Source organism: Macaca thibetana, chromosome 13 (assembly GCF_024542745.1).
Source record: "Macaca thibetana thibetana isolate TM-01 chromosome 13, ASM2454274v1, whole genome shotgun sequence".
Classification (NCBI taxonomy): Eukaryota; Metazoa; Chordata; class Mammalia; order Primates; family Cercopithecidae; genus Macaca; species Macaca thibetana.
In genome coordinates, this window is record NC_065590.1 from 20,506,196 (window position 1) to 20,533,138 (window position 26,943).

At 40.0% G+C, this 26,943-nt stretch overlaps 2 protein-coding genes across 15 annotated transcripts in view; one reads left to right on the plus strand and one right to left on the minus strand.

Annotated features, from left to right (window-relative positions):
* Positions 1-26,943, minus strand: part of MRPL35 (mitochondrial ribosomal protein L35) — a 536,751-nt gene that overhangs the window by 28,652 nt on the left and 481,156 nt on the right. The gene's annotated exons all lie outside the window — the stretch shown is intronic.
* Positions 1-26,943, plus strand: part of IMMT (inner membrane mitochondrial protein) — a 53,097-nt gene that overhangs the window by 9,736 nt on the left and 16,418 nt on the right. For 2 of the 12 annotated variants that reach the window (XM_050753020.1, XM_050753011.1), the window contains exons 2-8: positions 5,737-5,810; positions 7,507-7,696; positions 12,666-12,777; positions 15,138-15,275; positions 15,643-15,735; positions 19,866-20,002; positions 25,017-25,120. In XM_050753020.1, the coding sequence (XP_050608977.1) occupies positions 5,737-5,810; positions 7,507-7,696; positions 12,666-12,777; positions 15,138-15,275; positions 15,643-15,735; positions 19,866-20,002; positions 25,017-25,120 (848 nt within the window). Of the gene's footprint in view, positions 1-5,736; positions 5,811-7,506; positions 7,697-12,665; positions 12,778-15,137; positions 15,276-15,639; positions 15,736-19,865; positions 20,003-25,016; positions 25,121-26,943 lie in introns of all 12 variants that reach the window. The other 10 variants (XM_050753023.1, XM_050753013.1, XM_050753022.1 and 7 more) reach the window with 8 other exon arrangements.

The window sequence follows — 26,943 nt, forward strand, 5'->3', positions numbered from 1 at the left end:
GATCAAATAGACAGTAATTGCAAATGGTTGAAATCCATCTTAAGTGTTTAAATCCATGAATTTAAAAAGGTCTGTTCTTATCAGTTATAGCTGCATAACAAGCCAACTTGAGCTTGGGGTAAAATAACAATATTTATTGGCTTACTCAGTTCTGGAAAATTTTTGCCCAGAGACCCTCATGAAGTTGCAGTCAGATAGTTACTAGGTCTACAGTCATCCGCAAGTCGTCTTTACTCTCATGTGTGGCAGTAAATAGTGGCTGCAGCTGACACCTCAGCAGGGACTGTTGGCTGGATCACCCATCTGTGGCATCTTTAAGTGTCTGGACTTCCATACACTTTGGTGGCTGGGTTCCAAGAGCAAGTGTGTAACAAGAGACAGAGCCAGGTAGAAGCTGTATCCTTTTTATGTGTTAGTCTCAGAAGTTACAGAGCATCACTTTCACTGCCTTTTATTAGTGAATTAGTAACAAAGGCCTGCCCTATGGGAAGTGTACATAAAACTTATTGTTGGGAGAGGGGCACGTTTCTGGAACAGCATGTGGTACAGGCAGTATTGTTGCAGTCAATTCTGGATATTATCCTCAGCCTTCTGGATGCAACTGACATCCCTCCCACATGCAAATACACTCACAACCTTCTCCAAGACCCTCCAGAGTCTAATGCCATCAAAGCGTCAGCATTAGGAATAAGATCTTGTTATCTAAATCAGATCTTACTATGGATAAGGCATCTTGAATGTGGTCCCTAGGGTATAGCTTCTTAAACACTTTTCTTGGTGATCTAAAGCCCTGTAAACTAAAGAGACAAATTATCTGCTCCCCATACACTCAGCATATGGTAGTATGACAGGCACAGGATAATCACTCTAGACACTCCTATTCAAAAAGGCAGAAACTAAGAGGCACACAGCAGTCACCATTCAATAACAAGTGTAAAATTCAGCTGGTGCTCTGTTTCTAATTCCTTGATTAAGCTCAATCCTACTGCTTGGGAATGATTCTCTTCAGCTCTTGGTTCTACCCTTTGGACTCCTGGTTTTACACTTGAATTATTCGTCTGTTTCCAGAATACGTAGCCTGTTGCAGCTGAATTGTTTCACAGCCTACTTTCTGTCTGTAGAAGTTTAAGAGTCCAAAAGCTTCTTTTCATTTTGTCCTCTTTTTGACTTTAAATATAAGCTAGGATGTTTTTTATTAATACAATTAACAAGTTTGTGGGTTTCCTGTGAATCTTAATGGGATTTTCTTCATTAAACATGTGATACTCACACATCTTATCAAGATAAGCCCTTCTCCATTTTGGGCTTCCTGTGAGGCTGCTGTAGGTAACACCTTTAATGTTCTGAGTAACCTTATTGTTTTAATAGAATCTGGGAAACACATCCTTATGATTCTTAGAGGACCTTTTCTCAAGGTAAAAAGACTTTATGAGGGACACCTCCTTAGATCTTTCTGAGATCTCAAAGTATCTTTTGGTCACACACTGGATTTGATCTTTGGCTTGAAACCCTTCTCTATTTGAGAATCTATTTGAAAACAAGAAGCAGTTTTATTTTTGAACCCACCAAATCCTGACTCTTTTATGTTTCCTTTAAATTTTGCTTGAAAGCTAAACAGGTTGTTTTGTTTTGTTTTTTAATGCTCATCTCTGTCCTTATCATACTCAGCTAAAAGAAATCAGTTAGCACTTGTGAACACTGTACTTGGAACTCTTCGGCAAAATACATCAGTTCATTAGGTATAGCTATAGCTATGCTTAATTTTCTATTTTCCATGTCTGTCATTACAGATGACAGCTTTGATAAACTTCTGTCAGTACATAACAAGAATATCTTTTCCTTCAGGTTCCAAAAACTTTTTTTTCTTTTTTTTTTGCTTTTCTTTAAGCGCTCACCAACAGGCTCTGTGAAGGCCATTAGGCTTCTGCTAACAGTCTCTTCAAGGTTCTTCCAGCTTCTGCCACCCCCACACCAGTCCCAGAGTCATGACCTCGTGTTTATATTTTGTTGCAGTAGCACCCCTCTTCTAGGTATAAACATATGTTTGGTTATCTGTAGCTGTGTAACAGACCACCCTAAACTTAATGGTATTAAACAGCAGTGTAATTACAATTGTTATCTTATATTAACAATAATAAACGTATTAATATATAAATTATGTAAGTAAAAATTACTCAGTGCTTTGAGAGGCCGAGGTAGGATTGCTTGAGGCCAGGAGTTCAGAACCAGCTTGGGTAACATAGCAGACCTGGCTCTATAAAAAACAAGAACAAAAATATTAGCTAGGTATGGTGGGCATGTGCCTGTAGTCCCAGCTACTCAGGGGGCTGAGGCTGGAGGATCACTTGAGCCCAGGAGTTCGAGGTTGCAGTGAGCTATGATAATGCCACTGCATTCCAACCTTGGCAACAGAGCGAGACTCAGTCTCTTAAAAAATATATATATATATGCTTGAAACACTATTTCTATATTTTCACCCCTGAGATTGTCAATGATTAAAAAAATACAATACAGTGTGTTGGAGAAAAAGTGGGAAAACATACTTGCATATTACTAGAGGGCAGTTTGGCTAATTTGGCAATATTGACATGCAAATTTTACTTTTAAGAATAGACCCAAAATTGTGTATACAGTGTTACTCAGGTAGCATTATTTATTTTAACAGTAATTTAGAAAAAACCTCAGTGTCCCTCAATAGGGGCTGGTTAACAATTAAACATTAAGTAACAATGGAATGCCAAATCATAAAATCCCGTGGGAAGCTTTTCATGTATTGATATATAGTGATTTAAAATATATATCCTTGAACTTTAATAGAGAGCTGTATGTATATTATGGTATCATTTGTGTAAAGGTGGGGAAAGTCAGGAGAATATGCATATTTGAATAAATATACATAAAATGTCTCTGGATAAATAAGAAACTGACTGTCGGTTGCCTATGGCAAGCATGGGGTGGCTGGGGAAAGAAGTATGAGGGAGATTTCACTCTATGTATATTTAAACTTTTAAAATTATTATTTAAAATCAGATTTTAAATTTATTTAGTATTAGGAAGTTTTAACTTATAGTCAAAATACATTCTGTCAAAGGGAGGATGGAGAGTCAAGATAAAAGAAAATAGAAGGTAGATAAAGAAACATTTAAAAATACTGATGCTGGGCATGATTGTTCATGCCTGTAATTCCAACACTTTGGGAGGCCGCAGCAGGAGAATAGGTTGAGGCCAGGAGTTTGAGACCAGCCTGGTCAACATAGCAAGACTCGGTCTTTACAAACAAGCAAGCAAAAATATTATTCAAAGAAAAACTGATGTGACTTTGGGTAGTCTCAAACTCTAGTGTTAAATTTGTCCCTGATTTCCTGGAGTCGGTTATCCATTATGCTTGCTGCTTGATACTCCAGTTAGCTGCTTATCCACTGTTAACAGTGCCTTAACTTTTGACCTGAATACCTATTTATACCTAGACAGATTAAAAAATGCAACCTTAAATATAATACAACTTCAGTGGCCTCTTAATATTTTCTCCCTAAGTCACAAAAATGGAGTTGTTGACATATAAAAATAGATGCATTTCTGTTTACAATTTCATACCACCTGCTTTACAGAGTGGAAGGAAAACACCCTTTTCTATTAAAAATGGTTTAAAAATGTTGGGAATTCTACAGGATAGGTAATAATTGAAATACTGGGGGGGGGTTTTGTTGTTATTTTTTGTTTTCATTTTTTGGGGGGAGTGGAGGGGACAGGGTCTCATTCTATTGCCCAGACTGGACTGGAGTGACACAGTCTTGGCTCACTACAACCTCCACCTCCCGGGCTCAAGTGATTCTCATTCCTCAGCGTCCCAAGTAGCTGGGACTATAGGTGCATGCCACCAAACTGGCTAGTTTTTTTTTATTTTTAGTGGAGATGGAGTTTTGCCATGTTGCCAAGGCTGGTTTTGACGTCCTGGGCTCAAGCAATCCCCCTGCCCACCCCCGCCAGCCTCTCAAAGTGCTGGGATTACAGGCATGAGCCACCATGCCAATAAATAAAATACTTTTAAATACCAGTTGTATCTGCTTTACATATTTTAAAACATCTGATTTTTTTTTTTTGGTTTTCAAAATGTATTACTGCATTAGTTAGCTGTTTATCTCTAGGCTTTGGCAGGTAGAGTGTAAATTATAACTGTAGAGTAATTTCATGTGTCCTCTGATCATGTGATATATTTTCCTAAAACTATAGATACTTTTTTTTTTTTTTTTTGAGACAGAGTCTCACTCTGTCACCCAGGCTGGAGTGCAGTGGCCGGATCTCAGCTCACTACAAGCTCTACCTCCCAGGTTTACGCCATTCTCCTGCCTCAGCCTCCCAAATAGCTGGGACTACAGGTGCCCGCCACCTCGCCCGGCTAGTTTTTTGTATTTTTAGTAGAGACAGGGTTTCACCGTGTTAGCCAGGCTGGTCTCGATCTCCTGACCTCGTGATCCGCCCGTCTCGGCCTCCCAAAGTGCTGGGATTACAGGCTTGAGCCACCGTGCCCGGCCATATAGATACTTTTAAAAGGAAGTTTATGTTATTCTGATATTCCTTAAATACAATTTCAGTAAAGAACCTAGAGAAAGCATTTTTCCCCTTGTTGCAGCTTGATTTTTCTTTGTATTTTAAAAGAAGATACTTTTATGGATTTGATAAGTATAAATTTTCAAATTGATAGGTATGAATGGTTTAAAGTTTATGAAAACCTTCCCCAACAGTATTTAGATGCTTGTTCATTTGCTTGATTTAGGGGATCCACATATTATTAAGAAATTTTTTTTTTTTTTTTTTTTTTTTTTTTTTGCTTTGTGGGAAACAAAATTCTTTTTTTTTTTTTTTTAATTTATTTATTATTATTATACTTTAAGTTGTAGGGTACATGTGCATAACGTGCAGGTTTGTTACATATGTATACTTGTGCCATGTTGCTGTGCTGCACCCATCAACTCGTCATTTACATCAGGTATAACTCCCAATGCAATCCCTCCCCCCTCCCCCCATTAAGAAATTTTAAGGTATATTTTACTCTCATTAAAACCAATCACAAACCGTATAGCCCTAATCATTTGTTTTATGTAAGAATAGACTAGTTATATGGGGACAAGTGTACTTGAGCATTTGCAACATTAATTAAAATGTTTTTCTTAAAATGGTTGGCTTTTAAACTAACAGTATGCTAAGATAAACCAAAAATCAGCTTTTAAATGAATGCCTCTAGGAGTTGACCAGCTACACAGTTAGTTCAGAGATGGAAAACCTGGTTTTCTGGATCAGTTAGCTGAGGTTAGATCTGTCCCTTGAGTGTGTATCCTATAATGCCATGTTTTTGGCTAGACTTTGTGATGATTTTTCAGATGTCTAAACTAAGCTTATAAAGTAAAAATAGATTTTTTTTTGCCAATTAAGAAAACATATAGCAAATACCAATTGTATTCAAGAAATAGCATACTTAAGACTTATTTAAAGGTGCTAATTGATCATAGTCCGATAATTCTTTTTAATATTAAAAGTAATTTTATGTGAGCCTTGGGGTGTAAGAAGCATCACTGCTTTTAGGAATCTATAAATATGGGATAAATTGACTTCTGAAAAAAAATAATTTTTTGTTTAATGAAGACATTTTTAATAAAAGTATTTTATCTATATTACCAACCCAACAAGCTTACCAGTTTCCTTTAACTGTATTGGTTGTGATGTGTTTTCCTTCTTTAGAGTTGTCTCTGTGGGAAGTTTGTCCTCCGTCCATTGCGACCATGCCGCAGATACTCAACTTCAGGCAGCTCTGGGTATGTAGTATGTCTCCCTATAACCAGGCTTTTCACTGTGTGCTGCTAAGGAAGTATGTGTGTGTTTTCCTTGAATATGGGAATAGCTGTCTAAACCTTTTTTTTTAAGGGGTACATACACCGAAGCTTTGCTGTAACATTGTTGGGCTACCTTCTGAAGCACTGTTTGTAGGTAATAATTTGTTAATAATGCACCTTTTGGCTCTTTGGTAATTGGATGGCATCTGAGGCAGAGCCTTCCTTGCATGTGCAGTCTTCCATTCTACGGCAAATAGATTTATATCCAGAACTCAGCATGTTGTAACTTAAATAAGTGTTAAATTTATTTGGCATTTTATTATCTTTTCATGTTGTGACTTAAACAAGTGTTAAATTTATTTGGCATTTTATTATATTTTTTTTTCTTTTTTTTTTAAGACAGAGTCTTGCTCTGTTGCCCAGGCTGGAGTGCAGTGGCTCGATCTTGGCTCACTGCAACCTCCGCTTCCCAGGTTCAAGCGATTTTTCTGCCTCTGCCTCAGCCTCCCCCGTATCTGGGACTACAGGTGCGTGTCACCATGCCCAGGTAATTTTTGTATTTTTAGTAGAGATGGGGTTTTGCGATGTTGGCCAGGCTGGTCTCGAACTCCTGACCTCAGGTGATCCATCCGCCTCGGCCTGTCAAAGTGCTGGCATTACAGGTGTGAACCACCATGCCTGGCTGGTATTTTATTATCTTTTGTAAAGAGTTTATTGTGTTTAGGCCAGGCGCAGTGGCTCACGCTTATAATCCCAGCACTTCGGGAGGCCGAGGCGGGTGGATCACCTGAGGTCAGGAGTTTGAGACCAGCCTGGCCATCATGGTGAAATCCCATCTCTACTAAAAATACAAAAATTAGCCGGGCATGGTGGCGCATGCCTGTAATCCCAGCTACTTGGGAGGCTGAGGCAGGAGAATCACCTGAACCCGGGAGGCGAAGGTTGCAGCAAGCCAAGATCATGCCATCGCACTCCAGCCTGAGGGACAGGAGGAAGACTTTGTCTCAAGAAAAAAAAAAAAAAAGTTTATAGTGTTTATAGAAATGTTTGATTGAGGAAGAGGAGCCTTGAAAGTTAGTGATAGTTCTTGTTTGGATTCAGAGAGAATATCATGATTGTGAACATGTTGAATTAAATGTTAAAGGGTGGATTCCTAGATATTGTAATTATTTTTAGTTACTCATACTTTTTTCTATTTCTTTTTTTTTTTTTTTTTTTTTTTGAGACAAGGTCTTGTTCTGTTACTCCAGGCTGGAGTGCAGTCGCATGATCACGGTTCGCTGCAGCCTTGATCTCCCAGGCTTGAGCATTCCTCCTACCTCGGCCTCCTGAGTAGCTGGGGCACCTGCTACTATGCTTGGCTAAATTTTTTTGGCAGGGGGCGGCGGGTAGAGATGGGATCTTACTATGGTGCCTAGGGTGGTTTTGAACTCCTGGGCTCAAGCAACCCTTTAATCTAGGCCTCCTAAAATGAATAAATATTATTTTTGGTGGCAACATGTTAGAAACAAATCAGGAAAAGGTGATGTGCAGATGTGGTGGTAAACTTGGCTGCTATGATCTGAATTTGTGGTAGATAAGTAGAGGCTAGAGGTCTTTGAGATGGTTACGTTGGTATAGGAAAATAGGTGTAGGAGAGCCAATAAGTATAAATGTATTTCCTATTTCTTTCACTTAGGTTGACTACTGGCAAAATTGCTGGAGCTGGCCTTTTGTTTGTTGGGGGAGGTATTGGTGGCACTATCCTATATGCCAAATGGGATTCCCATTTCCGGGAAAGTGTAGAGAAAACCATACCTTACTCAGACAAACTCTTCGAGATGGTTCTTGGTCCTGCAGTTTATAATGTTCCATTGCCAAAGAAATCGGTAAGAGTTAAACAATATTTCAATTTATCCAATGAAATACTTTAAAAGCAAGTTGTTTTCATGTTGAAAATACAGTTGTCTTTCAATATTCTTGAAGGAGTGGTTCAGGACTTCCCGTGGATACAAAAATCCCATGGATACTCAAGTCTCAGATATAAAATATTACAGTATTTGCATATAACCTATGTACACCCTCCCATATACTTTAAATCATCTCTAGATTAGATGTAATATCTAATACAGTGTAAATGCTGTCTAAATTTTCATTATACTTTGTTATTTAGGGAATGATGACAAGAAAAAAAAGTGTCCATGTTCAGTACAGGTGCAGTTTTTTTCTTTTATTGTTTTTTTTGTTTGTTCGTTTGTTTTTGGTTTTTTTTTTTTGAGATGGAGTTTCACTCTTGTTAACCAGGCTGGAGTGTAGTGGTATGATCTTGGCTCGCTGCAACCTCCGCCTCCTGGGTTCAAGCGATTCTCCTGCCTCAGCCTCCCGAGTAGCTGGGATTACAGGCACCTGCCACCATGCCCGGCTAATTGCTTGTATTTTTAGTAGAGATGGGGTTCACCATGTTGGCCAGACTGGTCTCGAACTCCTGACCTCAGGTGATCCACCCGCCTCAACCTCCCAAAGTGCTGGGATTACAGGTGTGAGCCATGGTGCCTGGCCAGTTTTCTTTAAATTGAACTAATAGTAGCTAGTACAGATGGATAATTATGCTTTTGGAGTCCCATAAGTGCTCTCAGTACATACCACATAGAAAATAACTGTGCTGCACACAAGGGTAAATGGAGGAGATACCTTGGGCAGAGGTAACCATGGTTGCCCTGTGGACTGAGGGGGACGTCTATATGTTATCCCATGCTGTTGCAGCTATCAAGCTCTTACTTAGAACACTATAAAAACAAGTGCAGAGTTGTCATGACATAAAACCATGTATTATGGTTAGTAGTGGTTCCTTTTAGACCATAACACAAAGTCACAGAATTTTCAGCTAGATGCTGATTAGTTGACAGGATATCTTCTATTTCTGTAACTTTGTGTGTATTCCTTTTTTTCTCACCAGCCTAAAAAAATTTTTTTTTTTTTTTGAAACAGAGTCTCGCTCTGTCACCTAGGCTCGAGTACAGTGGTGTGATCTCGGCTCACTGCAAATTCCGCCTCCTGGGTTCCAGCAATTCTCCTGCTTCAGCCTCCCAAGTAGCTGGGACTACAGGCGTGTGCCACCATGCCCAGTTAATTTTTGCATTTTTTTATTAGAGATGGGGTTTCACCATGTTGGCCAGGCTGGTCTCAAACTGCTGACCTCAGGTGATCTGCCCACCTTGGCCTCCCAAAATGCTGGGATTACAGGCGTGAGCCACCACGCCCATCCTAAAAATTTTTTTAAACTCTAATCTTAAATGTTTCATCATTCACACACAGCTTCTTGTAAAAAACAAAAATTCTGTAAAAGAGCATGGATTTTTGACTCTTTGGTATTGGGCATTTCTTTATGCTATGAGGCTGGACATGGCTGATCAGTTTATTCTTAGAAACTGGGTGGACTTACTCTCTAGTATCTAACATGATCTAGAGACCCATCCTATAGCAAAGGTAACGTTTGGAAAAAGAACTGTCATCTAACTTCCTCCCTGTAACCCACCCCAACCATACTTTTTCAACATGTTTTTGACTAGTCTTCTACATCATTTATTCTTCTATACGGACTTTAAAATGACCATACTGACTGAGAGAGATAATTTGGCGGCTTCCTAAGTCAAGGAGCAGAACCCTGTGGATTTATTCTAAAATCTTGAATCTATTTTAAGCTTCATGACCCAGGAGAAATAGCTGGAAGCTGTTCCAGGAGCATGGAGTATGGTTGAAAAATTCAGAGCAGTGTTCTTTTCTCAGTTGACGTGACTTCAGATGTCATTCTTTGTAGATGAATCCTTTATCCCTCCAAATAGCCTTGGCCTCTCCTCACTCCACTTTAGCTACCTTGGAGAACATTTCTACTTAATAACTCAGCATGTTTGTACTACACCACCTCCACACTTATACTACTCCTTATTTGCTTTTTTGTATTAAAGATAGTATACCAAGTTGTCAGGTGTAGCTAGGCCAGAATTCGTAGATTCTTCACAGGTTGCCCATATTTCATTAGCTATCCTATCTTGTTTAATCTTCTTGCATTACCACTATCTGTACTCCTATTCTGACCTTTATCACTTCATATCCAAATTATCTTCTTAACTAGACCTGTTGCTCTCCATGTGCACACAGTCTTTCCTGTCTTCCTCCCAGTCTCTACCCACCTAGATCTCTCCTAACAGAATCTGGGTCATCCTTATATCAATACCAGAGAATCTTCTAAAAGAAGTGCTGTGATATTTTCATGATAACACCTCTTAATGTACTTCTAGATATTTCGTGTTGTTTAAAAGAAGACCACAGGATGTAATGTTTAAAAGAAGACCATAGGATGTAAAAACTAGAGAAATCTTAGAATCTGTCTCACTTTCTGAATAAGTATGAAGCCAGTAGTGCTTAAATGTCAACCTAGGAACTGGCCATTGGGCTTCTTTATTTCTGTAGTTTGTGGTCTTTGCTAACTTTTAAGTTGACATTCAATACCCTTGGCAATCTGGCACTTGTTTACCTTTGCAGCCTTATCTCTGGGTCCTGCACATAAGCCCTTAGCTCTGCACCAGTTGCCCTTCATTACAAATATGTCTTTGCTTTCCTCATTTTATTCCACCAATGTTAATCAAGTGATTATTATGTTGCAGGCAGTGTTCCAAGGGCCATGCTTAAAGAGAGAACTCATCTAAGATCCCTTCCATTTGTCCAGCTTTTTTCAGGATGGTCTCCTAACCAGAATGACTTCCTTTCCTTTGCCCATTAATGTTCTCTTCAAGGGCTGCATCCTTCACTGCATAGACTTAATTTTCTCTCCTCTGAATTACAATAGCAGTTAGTGTTTCTGTTTTTTACCATTTATTCAGGCACTCTCTACTGTTAAACATTGTGTCAGTTTGTTGCTGTGCATTATATTTCATGGTAACCTTTTTAGTGGCAACATGATTTGTTGTAACATTGTCTCTATATTTACTGTCCATGCATAAAATCTTTTTGATGGACATGGAATAACACCTGCCTAAATGGTTACAACTGTTACATTCCTGGATAGAACTTCATATCATAAAAATGTCATTTCTCTCAAATATATATGTATGTCATTAAAGATAGTGCCAAGATAGTACCAAATATATATTGAGATAGTACCATATTACATTGAGATAGTACCAAATTACATTAAGATGGTACTAAATATATATGACATACATATATGTTTGAGAGAAATGTATATGTATATATTAGAGAGAAATGATGTTTTTATGGTATGTCTATTCACACAAATCTAGTAAGAATTTGAATGAATTTTTCTAGATGGTGAGGAACCAGATAATACAGTTTTAACATTCATATGGAGGAATTAATGATGTACATGACTACTCAAGAACATTTTGAAAAAGGCATGAGGAGGGGTGCTTTTCTAGGTAGACTTTTTTATACTGCTACTTTAATAAAATAAGGTTGTGACACAGGAAAAGAAATTAGAGGAATAGGGCAACTGAATTTGGAAATAGATCACACACACACTTTAATTGTGAGAATGTAAATCACTAGAATCTTAAGTGAAAGTGATCTGTTAACATCTGTTAAAAATATACAACCCCTTTGACCCAGCAATTCCTCTTCTGAAAACTATCCCATAGATGTCACACTATGGTGCTTTTCAGTTAAACGGACAGGGATGGATGTTCATTGCTTTGTTTGTAGCAGCAAAGCAAAACAAAACAGGGAACAACTTGAATGACTATAGAGGAGAAGTTGACCAAATTATGGGAAATCGTTATATGAGGATGTTATGCAACTAAAAAGAATTTCTTGACCTGAAAGAGAATGTCCATGATATAGTGTTAAATGAAAAAAAAAGAGCAAGTTACAAGGTAATTTGTATAATATAACCCTGTTTTGGTTTGTTTAAGGAAGTGAAACATTGTTTATGTGTATATACTTGAGCTTTTGCTCTGGAGTAGAAGGATAGATTCCAGGCTATTAGCAGTGGCTACATTAGAGAGTGGAAAGGGAAAGGAGCAGTGAAGAGGCAAGTTAAAGCCACTGGTATATCTTGGTATTGTTTTGCTTGTAACAGTAATCATTCTTCATCATTCAAAGATAATATTTTAATGAAAATGGAAATAATTCTAGTTTCTGGTAATGACTAAGTTCAGAACCATCTCTGTTGTGTTTAAGTAGTCATGTTAGGGATATCTGAGTCCTACTGCCAAGTTAGGGCAAAAAGTGGAATAACATAAGTGGAAATAAAAATAAAAGTAATTTTCCTTGGCACATATCTGGCAGCCCTCTTAAGTGAACAGTGTCTTAAACTTAAGGCAGGCAATAATTGGGAAAGAGGAAGGCAAGCCTTGCTTACAAATTGATATCATATATCTTATTGTGCAATTACATGAATCCTGGCAATCAAAGAAACAAAATTCATGTATATTTTTACTCAGAGCCTTTAATAATCATTTGCTTCTAACTGAATGTGTACAGAAGACATCATAATTTGATTTAGAAAGGAAATTATAATAGTCTTCTTAATACTGTATAAGTACAAGGAATGGTGTTTAATGAGAAGATCATGTGTCATGGACTTTATTGGTCACCCTAATAGAAACCTTTGTTACTATTAAAACATGGGCTGGTCATTTGGAATGAAATTTCTGGACTGTACTTTTCTAGTAATGGTGGTTTCTCTCAACTATGTTTAATAAAATATATATGTTATAGAGTGTTGATAACTTTACGTTAAAAGCCTGAAAGGCTTGACATTTGAAATACTGCAAATTACTGTACCTTTTAAAAAAATAGTAGTAGATCTGAAATGTTAAATAAATGTTTTTTATTTCCAAGATTCAGTCTGGTCCACTAAAAATCTCTAGTGTATCAGAAGTAATGAAAGAATCTAAACAGCCTGCCTCACAACTCCAGAAACAAAAGGGAGATACTCCAGCTTCATCAACAGGTACTTATATTTTGAACCATCTTTTTAAAATTCTAGGTAAATCTCTTCACCAATTATTATTATTATTATTATTATTATTATTATTTTTCTTGAGACAGAGTTTCGCTCTTGTTGCCCAGGCTGGAGTGCAGTGGCGTTGATCGCGGCTCACCGCAGCCTCCACCTCCTGAGTTCAAGCGATTCTCCTGCCTCAGACTCCCGAGTAGCTAGGATTACATGCATGTGCCAGCACACTCCACTAATTTTCTATTTTTACTAGAGGCGGAGTTTCTCCGTGCTGGTCAGGCTGGTCTCAAACTCCCGCCCTCAGGTGATCCGCCCGCTTCGGCCTCCCAAAGTGCTGCGATTACAGGCGTGAGCCACCATGCCCAGCCTCTTCACCAATTCTCTATTCTCTCTTCTTTCTTAGTGATGAAAGTGTCTTGCTGTAGTCCCTGCAGATATTTTTTGACTTCAGAAACTACCAGTCACCCCACTCTAATTTACAGCACTTGCCTGTTGAACTCTAACCTGTTCAGTATACATTTGAACTTATGTTTCTCCTTTGTTGCATCTGTTCTTGATTAAATCACCCGACTTTAATTCAGCAGATATTTACTGGCTTTTCTGTGCTAGACATTCTTGTAAGCCCTGGGGAAATAGCCATGAACAAAACAGTTAAAAAAAAATTCCAGCTAATATTTCTTGATTAGATAAGGAGAGGGAATAAACAAGTACAATGTATAGGATGTCAGACATTGTGGGAGGGAATACTGCAGTTTTAAATGGAGTGTTTAAGGAATACCTTACCTGGAAGGGGTTGTCTGAGCAAAGATTAGAAAGACATAAGGGGGGTAAGTCATGTAAAAGGGTGGTGGAGAAAAGCATCCCAGGCAGCAGGATTAGCTGGTGTAAAGGCTTGACATATTCAAGCAAAGGGCAGATGAGGCTAGAGTGAATTGAGTAAGGGGAGAACAGGAGCAAATGAGGTCAGAGAGGGAGCAAAAAGTTTATTGTGGCTGTCCTTGGAAGCCATTGTAATTATTTTAGGCCAGGTGCAGGGGCTCATGTCTGTAATCCCGGCACTTTGGGAAGCCAAGGTGGGAGGATCACCTAAGCCCAGGAGTTTGAAAGCAGGCTGGGCAACATAGCAAGATCCTGTTTCTATAAAAAATTAAAAATTAGCTGGGGATGGTGGTGCATGCCTGTAGTCCCAGCACTTGGGAGGGAGGACCACTTGAGCCCAGGAGGTTGAGGCTGCAGTGAGCTGTGATTGCACCTCTACACTCCAGCCTGGGTGACAGGGCAAGACTCTGTCTCAAACAAACAAAAGAAAATGTTTCATGTTCTGGGTGGGATGGGAAGAGAATGCTGAGCCAGGGGATTGATAATTGACTGCTATTTGGTTTAAAACCAAGGCTGGGCACAGTGGCTCACACCTGTAATCCCGGCACTTTGGGAGGCCGAGGAGGGAGGATCACTTGAGCCTAGGAGTTTGAGACCAGCCTGGGCAAGAGAGGCAGACCCTCTATCTACAAAAAAATTTTAAAATTAGCGAAGTGTGATGGTACACACCTGTAGTCCCAGCTATGTGCCAGAGGCTGAGGTGGGGGTATTGCTTGTTCCTGGGAGGTCGAGGTTGCAGTGAGCCATGATAGTGCCACTATACTCCAGCCTGGGCAACAGACTGAGACCTTGTCTCAAAAATAAAAATCAATCAATATATAAAATACTACACAAAAGATTGATTGATTGACAGAGATGGGGTCTTGCTATGTTGGCCAGGTTGGTCTTGGCCTCAAGCAGTCCTTCCACCTTGGCCTCCCAAAGTGTGCAAAAAAAAAAAAATCTATATATGTATATGTATATGTATATTTTAACTCAGTTCTGTTCTTGATCACTGTGACCTTTCATCTTTGTGTTTAAAACTGTAATCCTTTTCCTGCTCACACGTCTTCCACCAGTCTTCAAAGCAATTAAAAAATATTCTTTGTTTAGTTGCTTTCTTTTGTCTGTCTTCATCATTAACAGACTTTTTCCTATGTTACTCTTTTTCCATGTTGTGTAAATGTCCACTTCTTGTGTGTTAATATTTAATATTATTACTAGAAGGCTTGCCTGGAATAATGGTGGTTAAAATGTGGGTGGATGCAGACAAGACTTCTTTTCTTTTGTTCTTTCCCACCCATTGTCCATTTTGTGTGAGTTTAGATATGCAGTGGACAGTGCTCCTGTTTGTGTGTTATTCAAACATGTGGCAGTACAAATATTTGTGTCTTTAAGGAGTCAGATGTGAAGTGGGTGGTGGTCGTAGTAAATTCCTGTCTGTTTCTCTGTTAACCTAGGCAAGTATAGATACCATGAGTAACATATATTTATAGCACCCACAGAAGCAGCTCAAATTATTTCTGCAGCAGGTGATACCCTGTCAGTCCCAGCCCCTGCAGTTCAGCCTGAGGAATCTTTAAAAACTGATTACCCTGAAATTGGTGAAGGAAAACCCACACCTGCGCTTTCAGGTAATTTAATTATTTCTATTTGTTCTTTATGAATGATATGCCCATCAGAACTATTTAATGCCTAGGCAACACATAGGCACTATGTATACATTTACACTAGGTTCGGGTCTTCAGACTTTCTTAGGAAACTTTAAAAATTTAAATGTCCAAATACATCTTTTTAAACAAGGAGATTAAAGACTGATTCCTATTTCTTCATTTCGGAATCATTAAGAGTAATGATAATGGTTTTAGAATTCTTACCACAAAAATGCCCTGTGTTGATACAACTGGCCAGTACAAATGATGCTGGTTTTTATATCCCTGTTAGCTATTAAAATTCTGTGCTGAAATTTGATTTCCTCTTATTTACTTTTGCTGCAAGAAGAAGCATCTTCATCTTCTATAAGGGAGCGACCACCTGAAGAAGTTGCAGCTCGCCTTGCACAACAGGAAAAACAAGAACAAGTTAAAATTGAGTGTATGTAAACCAGACAGCTTCTTAAGGATTTTGGGTCATCTCCCAGTTGCTCTCTTCTTAAACTATCAGCACAAGTTTGTCATCTGTCAGCTAGTTGTGGTTTCTTTTGTTGCTATTGTTTTTTAGTGGCATTGCTTTATTCACTACCTTCATTTCATCTAAACTTCTTTTACCCAAGTGACAAAGGCTATTCTTAGTGTATAGTTGGTGAAAACTCCAAATAATACTAAAGATTATGTTAGCACTAAAGATTATTTATACTCTGGGTAACAGAAATTGATTATTTATGTTTTAACAGCTTGCCTAAAAGTCCTTTATTTATTTTTTTGAGACAGGCTCTTTTTCTGTCACCCAGGCTGGAGTGCGGTGGCACTGTCATGGCTCACTGCAGCCTCAGCCTCCCAGGCCGAAGCCATCGTCCCACCTCAGCCTCCTCTGTAGCTGGGACTACAGGTGCGCGTACCACCATACCCAGCTAATTTTTTAAAAAATTTTTATAGACACAGGCATCTCACTATGTTGCCTAGACTGATCTCGTACTCCTGGGCTCAAGTGATCCTCCCACCTTGGACTCCCAAAGTGCTGGGATTACAGGCGTGAGCCCCTGTACCCAGCCCTAAGAGTCTTTTATTAATAATTGTCAATTTATAATTGTAAATAACTGTTTGTTAATAATTGTAAATTTATTTGTTGGAGTCAGAATGGCTTACACTGCCTTATCATCTAGCCTCTGGACTCGCTAGTAGTGCTGTCATCTGACACTGGTGGGGCATGAAATGTTCTACACATTGCTGGTTTCCAGCTAACAAGCATATTCCTTTTTAAGTTTCAATTTTATGGTTTTTTTGTTTGTTTGTTTTTAAGAGATGGGCTCTTGCTATGTTGGTCAGGGTAGTGTTGGACTCTTGGCCTCACGAAGTCCTCCCACCTTGGCCTCCCAAAGTGCTGGGATTACAGGCATGAGCTGTCACGCCTGGCCAAGTTTTTTATTATTTTTTTTGCTGTCCTTGGTAGGTCAGGATTCTTAAATTTTTCGATGGTTTAGAAAAGGTAATAGATACTTATAAATTTATTTTTCTGTCTTAAAGCACATGTAACATAATTTTTTGTACTGTGCTATAATATGTTGATGTCTCTGGAGGTCGTGGGATATAGCTTTTTGCTGGACAGAGTTGTTTAAGTACTCATGGCAGCTGTTTATAGTTTTTTGATCTCCTCATCATTTGTTTTGTACCTGTTTCCCTTGTAATGTGCTGGTTCTACCCTACCCTGAGGAACCAAGTTTCTTAGAATAGCATAGGTGTCATTCTGTGCCTATGGCATTAGTTTTGCTACTTGGATTTGGATTTTTGTTTTTCATTTTTTGTATTCTTCTGATTGTGTTACAAATATTTTAGAATATTTAATAAATGGCTTCTAAGTAAAATGTTTTTTTTTTTTCCTACTCCTTTTTTCTTTTAGTCCTATTTTTTCTTCACTTTTCACTTTTCTCTCTTTATCACTTGGGCACCTTGAAATTAAGTTATAAATGTAAGATGGAGATGTCTGCTGTTTTCAGCTGTTCTTTTCCTTGCCTGGTTCCTCTCATCTTTCATTTTGGGCAAAGTGAAAATTTTCAGAATTTTATCTGTCACCTCTTAATTCTCCCTCAAACTTGACTTTAAAAATATACATGCATGCATTTGCATGTGAAATATTTATCAAGGATCAAAGGGCAGTGACTAGACCTCTGAAGAGGGCTGGAAGCAGCAGGTGCCTCCCAGCAGCCCACTTTCTGTGGCCTCCATAAAGTAGTTCACAACTACCTGTACTTGATGTCCACTGTTCACTCACGCATGTCATGGGATCCAGATACCACGGTTTCTCTCCCTTGCCCCTTTCTCTCTTTGTATCCCCTGCTCTTGTTTTACTTCTATCACTTCTGTCAATTTCTTTTAATTTTCTCCTTATTAGTTTTCCTCTTTTATCTTGCAGAGGTACCATTTGTAGTTCATGAGGTTCCATTTGTTCATTGCTAGTTTATGCTTCTTTTGCTCAAAATCATCTTTTTTTCTCACTTGTCAAATATATTTTTTTATTTTTTGCCATGTGATATCATTTATTTATTTATTTATTCATTCATTCATTCATTTAGAGACAGAGTCTCACTCTGTCACCCAGGCTGGAGTGCAGTGGTGCAGTCTCAGCTCACTGCAACCTCTGACTCCCAGGTTCACGCGATTCTCCCACCTCAGCCTCCCAAGTAGCTGGGACTATAGGCACCCACCACCATGCCTGGATAATTTTTGTATTTTTAGTAGAGATGGGGTTTCACAGTGTTGGCCAGCCTGATCTCGAACTCGACCTCAGGTGATCTGCCTGCCTCAGCCTTCCAAGGTGCTGGGATTACAGGCGTGAGCCACTGCACCGGCCCATTTATTATTAAATTAGTATTCTTACTAGCCTTCTTTCTTCAAATGACTTTTTTTTTTTTTTTTTTTTTTTGCATTTTAGTAAATTATCTAAAATGGTTGTTTGCTTTACTTTTTGGTATTCCTGAGACAGCATATAGAAATGTGATCTTAACCAGGTGCCTCTTGAACATTGGTGTCTGCTATTTCTTGAGTCCTTTTGTGGAAGAACACTGTCCATTTCAAGTTGCCTTTGGGTTTTGTTTTGGGTTTTTTTGGCCTGTTTTTTTATTTGTCTTTTTCTTTCTCCTGTCTGTTTTCTTATGTCTTGTCAATATAAGTGTTTTGCTATGAGTATTCCTTCTTGCTAAGGGGATGAAAATGGGCACTTCTTTTTCCCTTTGGGTCTGTACGATTGTTGTTTAAAATGAAGAAAGCTGATGGATTTGTTGAGTTTATAGCTACAAATATGTAAAAGGGGCTATATTGTCCTAAACCTTGTTTCTCCCATTTGAAATACATTACCCTTCTTTAAATAATTTTGAGAAAAAAAAACACTTTTTATTTTGAAAATGTTTAGATATACAGAAAAGAAAAAGTAGGCTGGGCACGGTGGCTCATGTCTGTAATCCCAGCACTTTGAGAGGCTGAGGTGGGCAGATCATGAGGTCAGGAGATCAAGACCATCCTGGCTCACACGGTTAAACCCCGTCTCTACTAAAAATACAAAAAAATTAGCCAAGCGTGGTGGCAGGCGCCTGTAGTCCCAGCTACTCAGGAGGCTGAGGCAGGAGAATCACATGAACCCGGGAGGCAGAGGTTGCAGTGAACTGAGATCACGCCACTGCACTCCAGCCTGGGCGACAGAGTAAGACTCCATCTCCAAAAAAAAAAAAAAAAAAAAAAAACAGGCACAGTGGCTCACGCCTGTAATCCCAACACTTTGGGAGGCCGAGGCAGGCAGATCAGGAGGTCAGGAGATCAAGACCATCCTGGCTAACACGGTGAAACCCCGTGTCTACTAAAATATACAAAAAAATTAGCTGGGCATGGTGGCAGGCACCTGTAGTCCCAGCTACTCGGGAGGCTGAGGCAGGAGAATCACATGAACCCAGGAGGTGGAGTTCACAGTGAGCCGAGATCGTGCCGTTGCACTCCAGCCTGGGCGACAGAGCGAGACTCCGTCTCAAAGAAAAAAAAGGTATGGTAAAATACTGATAATTTAGTCTGGATGATAAATCCATGAAGCTTTATTACTTCTTTTTTTTTTTTGAGATGGAGTCTCGCTCTGTCGCCCAGGCTGGAGTGCAGTGGCGCGATCTCGGCTCACTGCAACCTCCACCTCCCGGGTTCAAGCTGTTCTCCTGCCTCAGCCTTCCGAGTAGCTGGGACTACAGGCACCCGCCAACCATGCCCAGCTAATTTTTGTATTTTTAGTAGAAATGAGGTTTCACCACATTGGTCAGGCTGGTCTCAAACTCCTGACCTTGTGATCCACCCAGCTCGACCTCCCAAAGTGCTGGGATTATAGGCATGAGCCACCGCACCCACCCTTTACCATACTGTTAAGTGAAACTTTGATTCCCTAAATTTGAGTCTCGTGTATTTTGTTGTTCCTTTTTAAATTTTTTGGGAAATGCAATGGAAGACTAAGTAGGAGAACAGCAAAAGTTTAGTCATTTATGGGGTAGGGATTTGTTTTTTAACTGTTCTTTTTTTTTTTTTTTTTTTTTTTTTAAGCTCTAGCCAAGAGCTTAGAAGATGCTCTGAGGCAAACTGCAAGTGTCACTCTGCAGGCTATTGCAGCTCAGAATGCTGCGGTCCAGGCTGTCAATGCACACTCCAACATATTGAAAGCCGCCATGGACAATTCTGAGGTGAGCCCAGTGAATGATTAGAAGGTTTTTAGCTGTTATGACTTGGGGGTCAAAAAGAAAAATCGGGGGTGGAGAGAAGTGTAATATTTAATAGACTGCTTTATTCCTTGTGATATGGGCTTTCTCTCACTAGGGGAAGATACCTTTTTTTGTTATTGTTTCGAGACGGAGTCTTGCTCTGTCGCCTGGGCTGGAGTCCAGTGGTGCAATCTCGGCTCACTGCAACCTCCACCTACCAGGTTCAAGTGATTCTCCTGCCTCAGCTTCCCGAGTAGCTGGGATTACAGGCACCCGCCACCATACCCGGCTAATTTTTGTACTTTTAGTAGATACAGGGTTTGCCATTTTGGCCAGGCTGGACTGGAACTCTTGACCTCAAGTGATCTGCCTGCCTCGGCCTCCCAAAATGTTGGGATTGCAGGCGTGAGCCACTGTGCTTGGCCTTAGAGTAATTATCTTTAAAAAACAAAATGAAAAAAGCCTTTAAATTTTTTAGAATGAATTTTATACATTGGGCTTTATTTTATCTTACAACACTGATGCAGTAATTAGTTCAGATTTGCTTTCATATTTTAATAGTGCTTAAATGTTTTTGTTGTTTGCTTTAAAATTACTATTTCCATAGATAAACTTTTAAAGATACTTTTCAAACTTGACCTGCAGTTTTAAGAAATAATACAGAGAGATCCCATGTTCCCTGAAACACCTGCTATTTTAAATGTTTATGATTATTTAATTTATGCTAAACACTTCAAAGAATGAAGTAATAACATTGATTTTTCAAAATTTAATACTGGGACCCAATAAATTATTTTATAATTACATTAAGTTACTTACTATGTATAAATGTATCTCTATTCCAGGTCATTTAAGGAGTAAATTAAAGTAAAATACATAAATTATTAATCTTAAGGATCAGGATCATACATGGTCAGTAAAGTTACTGTGCCATCATAACTGTAGTTTTTTAAAAAAATTTACACACGCTTTACATTGTTTCAGTCCTATGTACTTATATTACAAAAGAATTTAATTAGACCTCTGGTATTAGTAGCAAGAAACTATAACCTTTGAAAACTTAAGGAAAATTCCATTTTAGTCAAAGTCCAAGAAAAGTACTTAAATATCAGAGTTCAGTCAGCAAAGTGGAAACCACTCAGGAAATTTAATTTGCTCGCTACAGATATGGGAAGGCTAGAAGTTGCATGATGTCAGGGTATTGGGTTCAGACCCAAGTAGACCAGTATCCCTCAGAAGGACACAGATTAGAAGCTTTAAATGCCTTGTTACTACTTGGGTATAAGGGTACACAGGGTGGTATTTCGTCTTCCCAGTGCACATAATGTGTAGCACATGGTGATTAGACAGTGTAAAATCTATTGCAGTCAAGATTTTACAACCTAACGGTAGCAGTTAACAGATTAGAGTATTAGCTAATGTACAAAATAATTAGAAAAATGTATGAACACGTTTTGAAATGTTAAGAATGAATTCCAGCTTTCGTTTTTTCTAGTAGAAGCTACAGGTGCACATGTAATTTCTAGTATATGCTGATTAACTTTCACAAAGCAGTGTTTATGAAGAATTGGATTTGGTAATAGTGGGATTTAGTTTGATTGTGGGGGAATCTGTGTCTTTTACAGAGTAGGTTTTCCTTGGACCTCTGTAAGCAGGAGTACCTTCAACAAGGGTGATATATGTTGGCCACCAGATATGTCATTGACATTTACATGCTTTGTGATTCTATTTAGGTTGGTTCATGTGGCCCAAATCAGCGTCCATTCTTTTTTTTTTTTTTTTTTTTTTTTGAGACAGTCTCGCTTTGTCACCAGGCTGGAGTGCAGTGGCGTGATCTCTGCTCACTGCAGCCTCCACCTCCCAGGTTCAAGCAGTTCTCCTGCCTTAGCCTCCCAAGTAGCTGAAATTACAGGTGCCCACCACCACACCTGGCTAATTTTTGTATGTTTAGTAGAGAGAGGGTTTCACTATGTTGGCCAGGCTGGTCTCAAACTCCTGACCTCAAGTAATCCACCTGCCTCCCCCTCCCAAAGTGCTGGGATTATAGGCACAAGCCGCCATGCTTGGCACCAAATCAGTATCCATTCTTGATATATTTTATTTTCAAGATGACTAAAGTGGGCCAGGCACAGTGGCTCCTGCCTGTAATCCCAGCACTGTGGGAGGCTGAGGTAGGCAGATCATTTGAGGTCAGGAATTCAAGACCAGCCTGATCAACATGGAGAAACCCCATTTCTACTAAAAATATATAATTAGCTGGGCATAGTGGCCCATGCCTGTAATCCCAGCTACTCGGGAGACTGACACAAGAGAATCACTTGAACCTGGGAGGCAGAGGTTGTGGTGAGCCAAGATCGAGCCATTGCACTCTAGCCTGGGCAACAAGAGTGAAACTCCATCTCAAAAAAAAAAAAAAAGGCCGGGCGCGGTAGCTCACACCTGTAATCCCAGCACTTTGGGAGGCCGAGGCGGGCGGATCACGAGGTCAGGAGATGGAGACCATCGTGGCTAACACGGTGAAACCCCGTCTCTACTAAAAATACAAAAAGCTAGCCGGGCGAGGTGGCCGGCGCCTGCAGTCCCAGCTACTCGGGAGGCTGAGGCAAGAGAATGGCGTGAACCCAGGAGGCGGAGCTTGCAGTGAGCCAAGATTGTGCCACTGCACTCCAGCCTGGGTGACAGAGCCAGACTCCGTCTCAAAAAAAAAAAAAAAAAGAAAAAAAGACTAAAGTGGGAACTCACTGAAACATCAACTTTATTTTTCACATCATAAGATATACTTTGCAAAATTTTACATAGAACATTCTTTTTTTTTTTTTTTTTTTTTTTTGAGATGCAGTATTGCTCTGTCGCCCAGTCTGAGTGCAGTAGCATGATCTCAGCTCACTGCAACCTCTGCCTCCCAGGTTCAAGCGATTCTCCTGCATCAGCCTCCCAAATAGCTGGGATTACAGGCGCCCGTCACCACACCCATCTTAGTAGAGATGGGGTTTCACCATATTGGCCAGGCTGGTCTCAAACTCCTGACCTCAGGTGATCTGCTCACCTCAGACTCCCAAAGTGCTGGGATTACAGTTGTGAGCCACTGCACCCTGCTACATAGAACATTTAAAAAGCAATACACGAAGAAAAATACAAATATTTCTTCTAAATGTGTGGGCTCTTAACCTAGAGTTGAGTCTGTAGATAGAATTCAGGTGCTCATTGAACTTGAAGGAGGGAAACATCTTTATTTTCCCGAGCCTCAAATTGAAATTTAAAACCATTTTCTTCAACTATGAATACTGGCAGCAAACCACAGTAGTGTTAGCAGTACTGTGACCATGTCACCAATAGAAAGCACAGATGTTTTCAGATCACATTATAGTACTTGCAGATCTCTTGAATATTATGTATGCTCATCAGTAGTTCTAAATAGGGTATTTATTAGTTCTACCACTAGATCTTGTTTATTATTTCACATTTTTTTTGTTTTTGAGACAGGGTCTTGCTCTGTCACCCAGGCTGGAGTGTGGTGGTGTGATTACGGCTCAGTGTGGCCTCATCCCGGGCTCAAATGATCCTCCCACATCAGCTCCTCAAGTAGCTAGCACCACAGGCATGAGCCACTACGCCTGGCTGTTTTTTTTATTTTGTTGAAATGGGGTCTCCCTATATTGTTCAGGCTGGTCTCAAACAACTGGGCTTAAGTGATTCTGCTAGAGTGCTGGGATTACAGGCATGAGCCACTGAACCACGTCTAGGCCCTAAGTGTTCTGGGTACCTTGCACCCCCTCATAATGTGAGCCTCTTGCTGCACTTAGTGGTATTAGTGTTAGAGGGTTTTCTTCCTAATATATTCCCTAAATATGAGCCAGCTCTGCTTAAAAAAGTAGCAATCAGTTCCATAGCTGGAGAAAAACGTGTTGGATCTGCCTAAGATTTTCAACGAAAACTTTTTTTTTTGAGAAGGAGTCTTGCTCTGTCACCAGGCTGGAGTGCAGTGGCGTGATCTCAGCTCACTGCAACCTCCGCCTCCTGGGTTCAAGCGATTCTCCTGCCTCATCCTCCCGAGTAGCTGGGATTACAGGCGCCCACCACCACACCCAGCTAATTTTTGTATTTTTAGTAGAGGCGGGGTTTCACCATGTTGGCCAGGATGGTCTCGATCTCTTGACCTCGTGATCTGCCCATCTCAGCCTCCCGATGTGCTAGGATTATAGGCGTGAGCCACTGCGCCTGGCCAAAATTTTTTTTTTTGAGAGGGAGTCTCGCTCTGTGGCCCAGGCTGGGGTGCAGTGGCCAGATCTCAGCTCAATGCAAGCTCCGCCTCCCAGGTTTACACCATTCTGCTGCCTCAGCCTCCCGAGTAGCTGGGACTACAGGTGCCCGCCACCTCGCCCGGCTAGTTTTTTGTATTTTTTGTAGAGACGGGGTTTGACTGCGTTAGCCAGGATGGTCTCGATCTCCTGACCTCGTGATCCGCCCATCTCGGCCTCCCAAAGTGCTGGGATTACAGGCTTGAGCCACCGTGCCCAGCCGTCTTTTTTTTTTTAAATACACAATTCATATACCAAAAGAGTCACCACAAGGGAGGTTTTTGACAATAGTTGACTTATATGTAACTAATTAGGAAGAGTGATTCTTTAGAGTAACATTTAGGAGGAATAAGGATCATACAAATATGTAAACCTGCTATTTATCCTTAAACTCTGATTTTGGTTTGTATATCCTTTTGAGACTCTTAAAAAAAAAAAACTCCCCTTAGAAAATGCTTATATGGCCGGGCAGTGGCTCATGCTTGTAATCCCAGCACTTTGAGAGGCTGATGTGGGCAGATCATAAGCCTTAAATTAAGAACATAAGCCTTAAATTAAGAGTTCTTACTCTGCAGAAATATTGCATATAAATTTTTACCTTTGACTTTAATGTCACATGTTTCTGTGTTTAATCTTGTTGGCCTATCATATGACAATAATAGCAATTATTTATTATATAATTAAAATGTTTTGTTTAGATTGCAGGTGAGAAGAAATCTGCTCAGTGGCGCACAGTGGAGGGTGCATTGAAGGAACGCAGAAAGGCAGTAGATGAAGCTGCCGATGCCCTTCTCAAAGCCAAGTAATTACTCATGGACTTTAACAAGTAATTAGGGCCTCCTGGTGGCTTTCTTTGGGCTGGGTTTTTTGGTATTGTCTGTATAGAATAAAGAGGAGGTAGAGAAACCCTTCCTTCCCTTTTCCACCTGTGCTTGTTCTGAATTGGCATTAGGAACTCGTACAAAGGTGTAAAAAGAGAGAAGGAATAAAATATAATTAGTCCAGGCTGGGTACAGTGGCTCACACCTGTAATCTCAGTACTTTGGGAGGCCTAGGAGACAGATCTCCTGAGACCAAGAGTTTGAGCCATCCTAGCCAGCATGGTGAGACCCTGTCTCTACTAAAAATGCAAATATCAGCCAGGCGTGGTGGTGTGCGCCTGTAGTCCCCGCTACTCGGGAGGCTGAGGTAGGAGAATCACTTGAACCCAGGAGGCAGAGGTTGCAGTGAGCTAAGATTGTGCCACTGCACTCCAGCCTAGGCGACAGAGCGAGACTCCGTCTCAAAATGTATATGTATAAAATTAGGCCAGAATAAATTTGGCAGAAACTTATATGAAGGATTTTTTTTTTTTAATTCATGGTCTTGCTCTGTCGCCCATGCAGGAGTACAGGGGCATGATCAGGGCTCACTGCAGCTTCAGCCTCCCGGGCTCAAGCCATCCTCCTGCCTCAGCCCCCTGAGTAGCTGGGACTGGCGTGAGCCACCATACCCAGACATATAGAGGATCTTATATAAAAGTCAGTTTTGCTTTGGATTATTGCTTAGATGATGTGTCTCTTCAGATGTACTGAGATTCTGCTGTAGTTTTTACTGGGGACAGTTTTTTTTACTGGGACAGTTTTTACTGGGACAGTTTGGGCAGTTTTTCAGAATGTAGAAAGTATATCACAATCTGTTTGCCTTAACAACCAAAATAGTGAGTATGTAATAGGTATGCCACCTTGACCTTGATTCCTGGACGTTGGCTAAAACTAGCATTGAACAAGCATACCCAGATATAAGATCAACCTCTGTTGGTGGAAACCTATATTTGACTAAAGATCCTCATCAGCAGTATGGAATAGTTATTTGTCACTCAAAATTTTGCTGTCTTTCTTAAGAAAATATTTATTCTTAGTAGAGAAAGAAGTCTTTGATAAAACTAGCATATCTTTTAGGAGATTTAAGGCATTATGCTCATATCACTTTGAGTTCTGTGTTTTATGGTGGGTAGACCACAGTCTGTCTGACTTACGAAACATTCTGAGTCGTGAGGGCTCCCTGGGTCCCAGTTAAGTATTTGCTCAGTGAGGTTTTTGGCCTTCTCCTGTGCCTTTGCCTTCCTTAGCTCTCTCTCACTGGTTGGTGAGTCAGGTTGATCCTTGCAAGAGCTGCTGTTTATTGCGTGCTCATGATTCGGCCAGGCACTAAGTACTTCTCGTGAATTCTCTTCCTTATACGAAAGCGTGTAGGAAATGAAAGGCTGATATGGGAGCTGAATCTGGGGATCTTATTCTAAAGTCTGGGTCACTCCATATACCATATTCCCTCTCTGGTTCACTCTAGTAAATCTAGCTTCTAACCAAAATGTTTTCAGTTGTTGATGAGAAAAGCCTCTCGTTTATTGACTCCAAAAAAGCACGGATGCTCGTCCAAAGGTAGTGAGTTAGCTCAGTTGATTGTTCACAGTCAGTTATGGATGGAACTCTCTCGCTCTAGTCTTTCCTCTCTTCTTACTATTGTACTTGACTAGTCTTTAAAAAAAAGAAAAAGCAGTTACATTTCTTTCATTGACTTTTCTTTTCGTTTTTTAAAATAAAATAGAGACATGGTTTCCCTATGTTGCCCAGGCTGGTCTTGAAC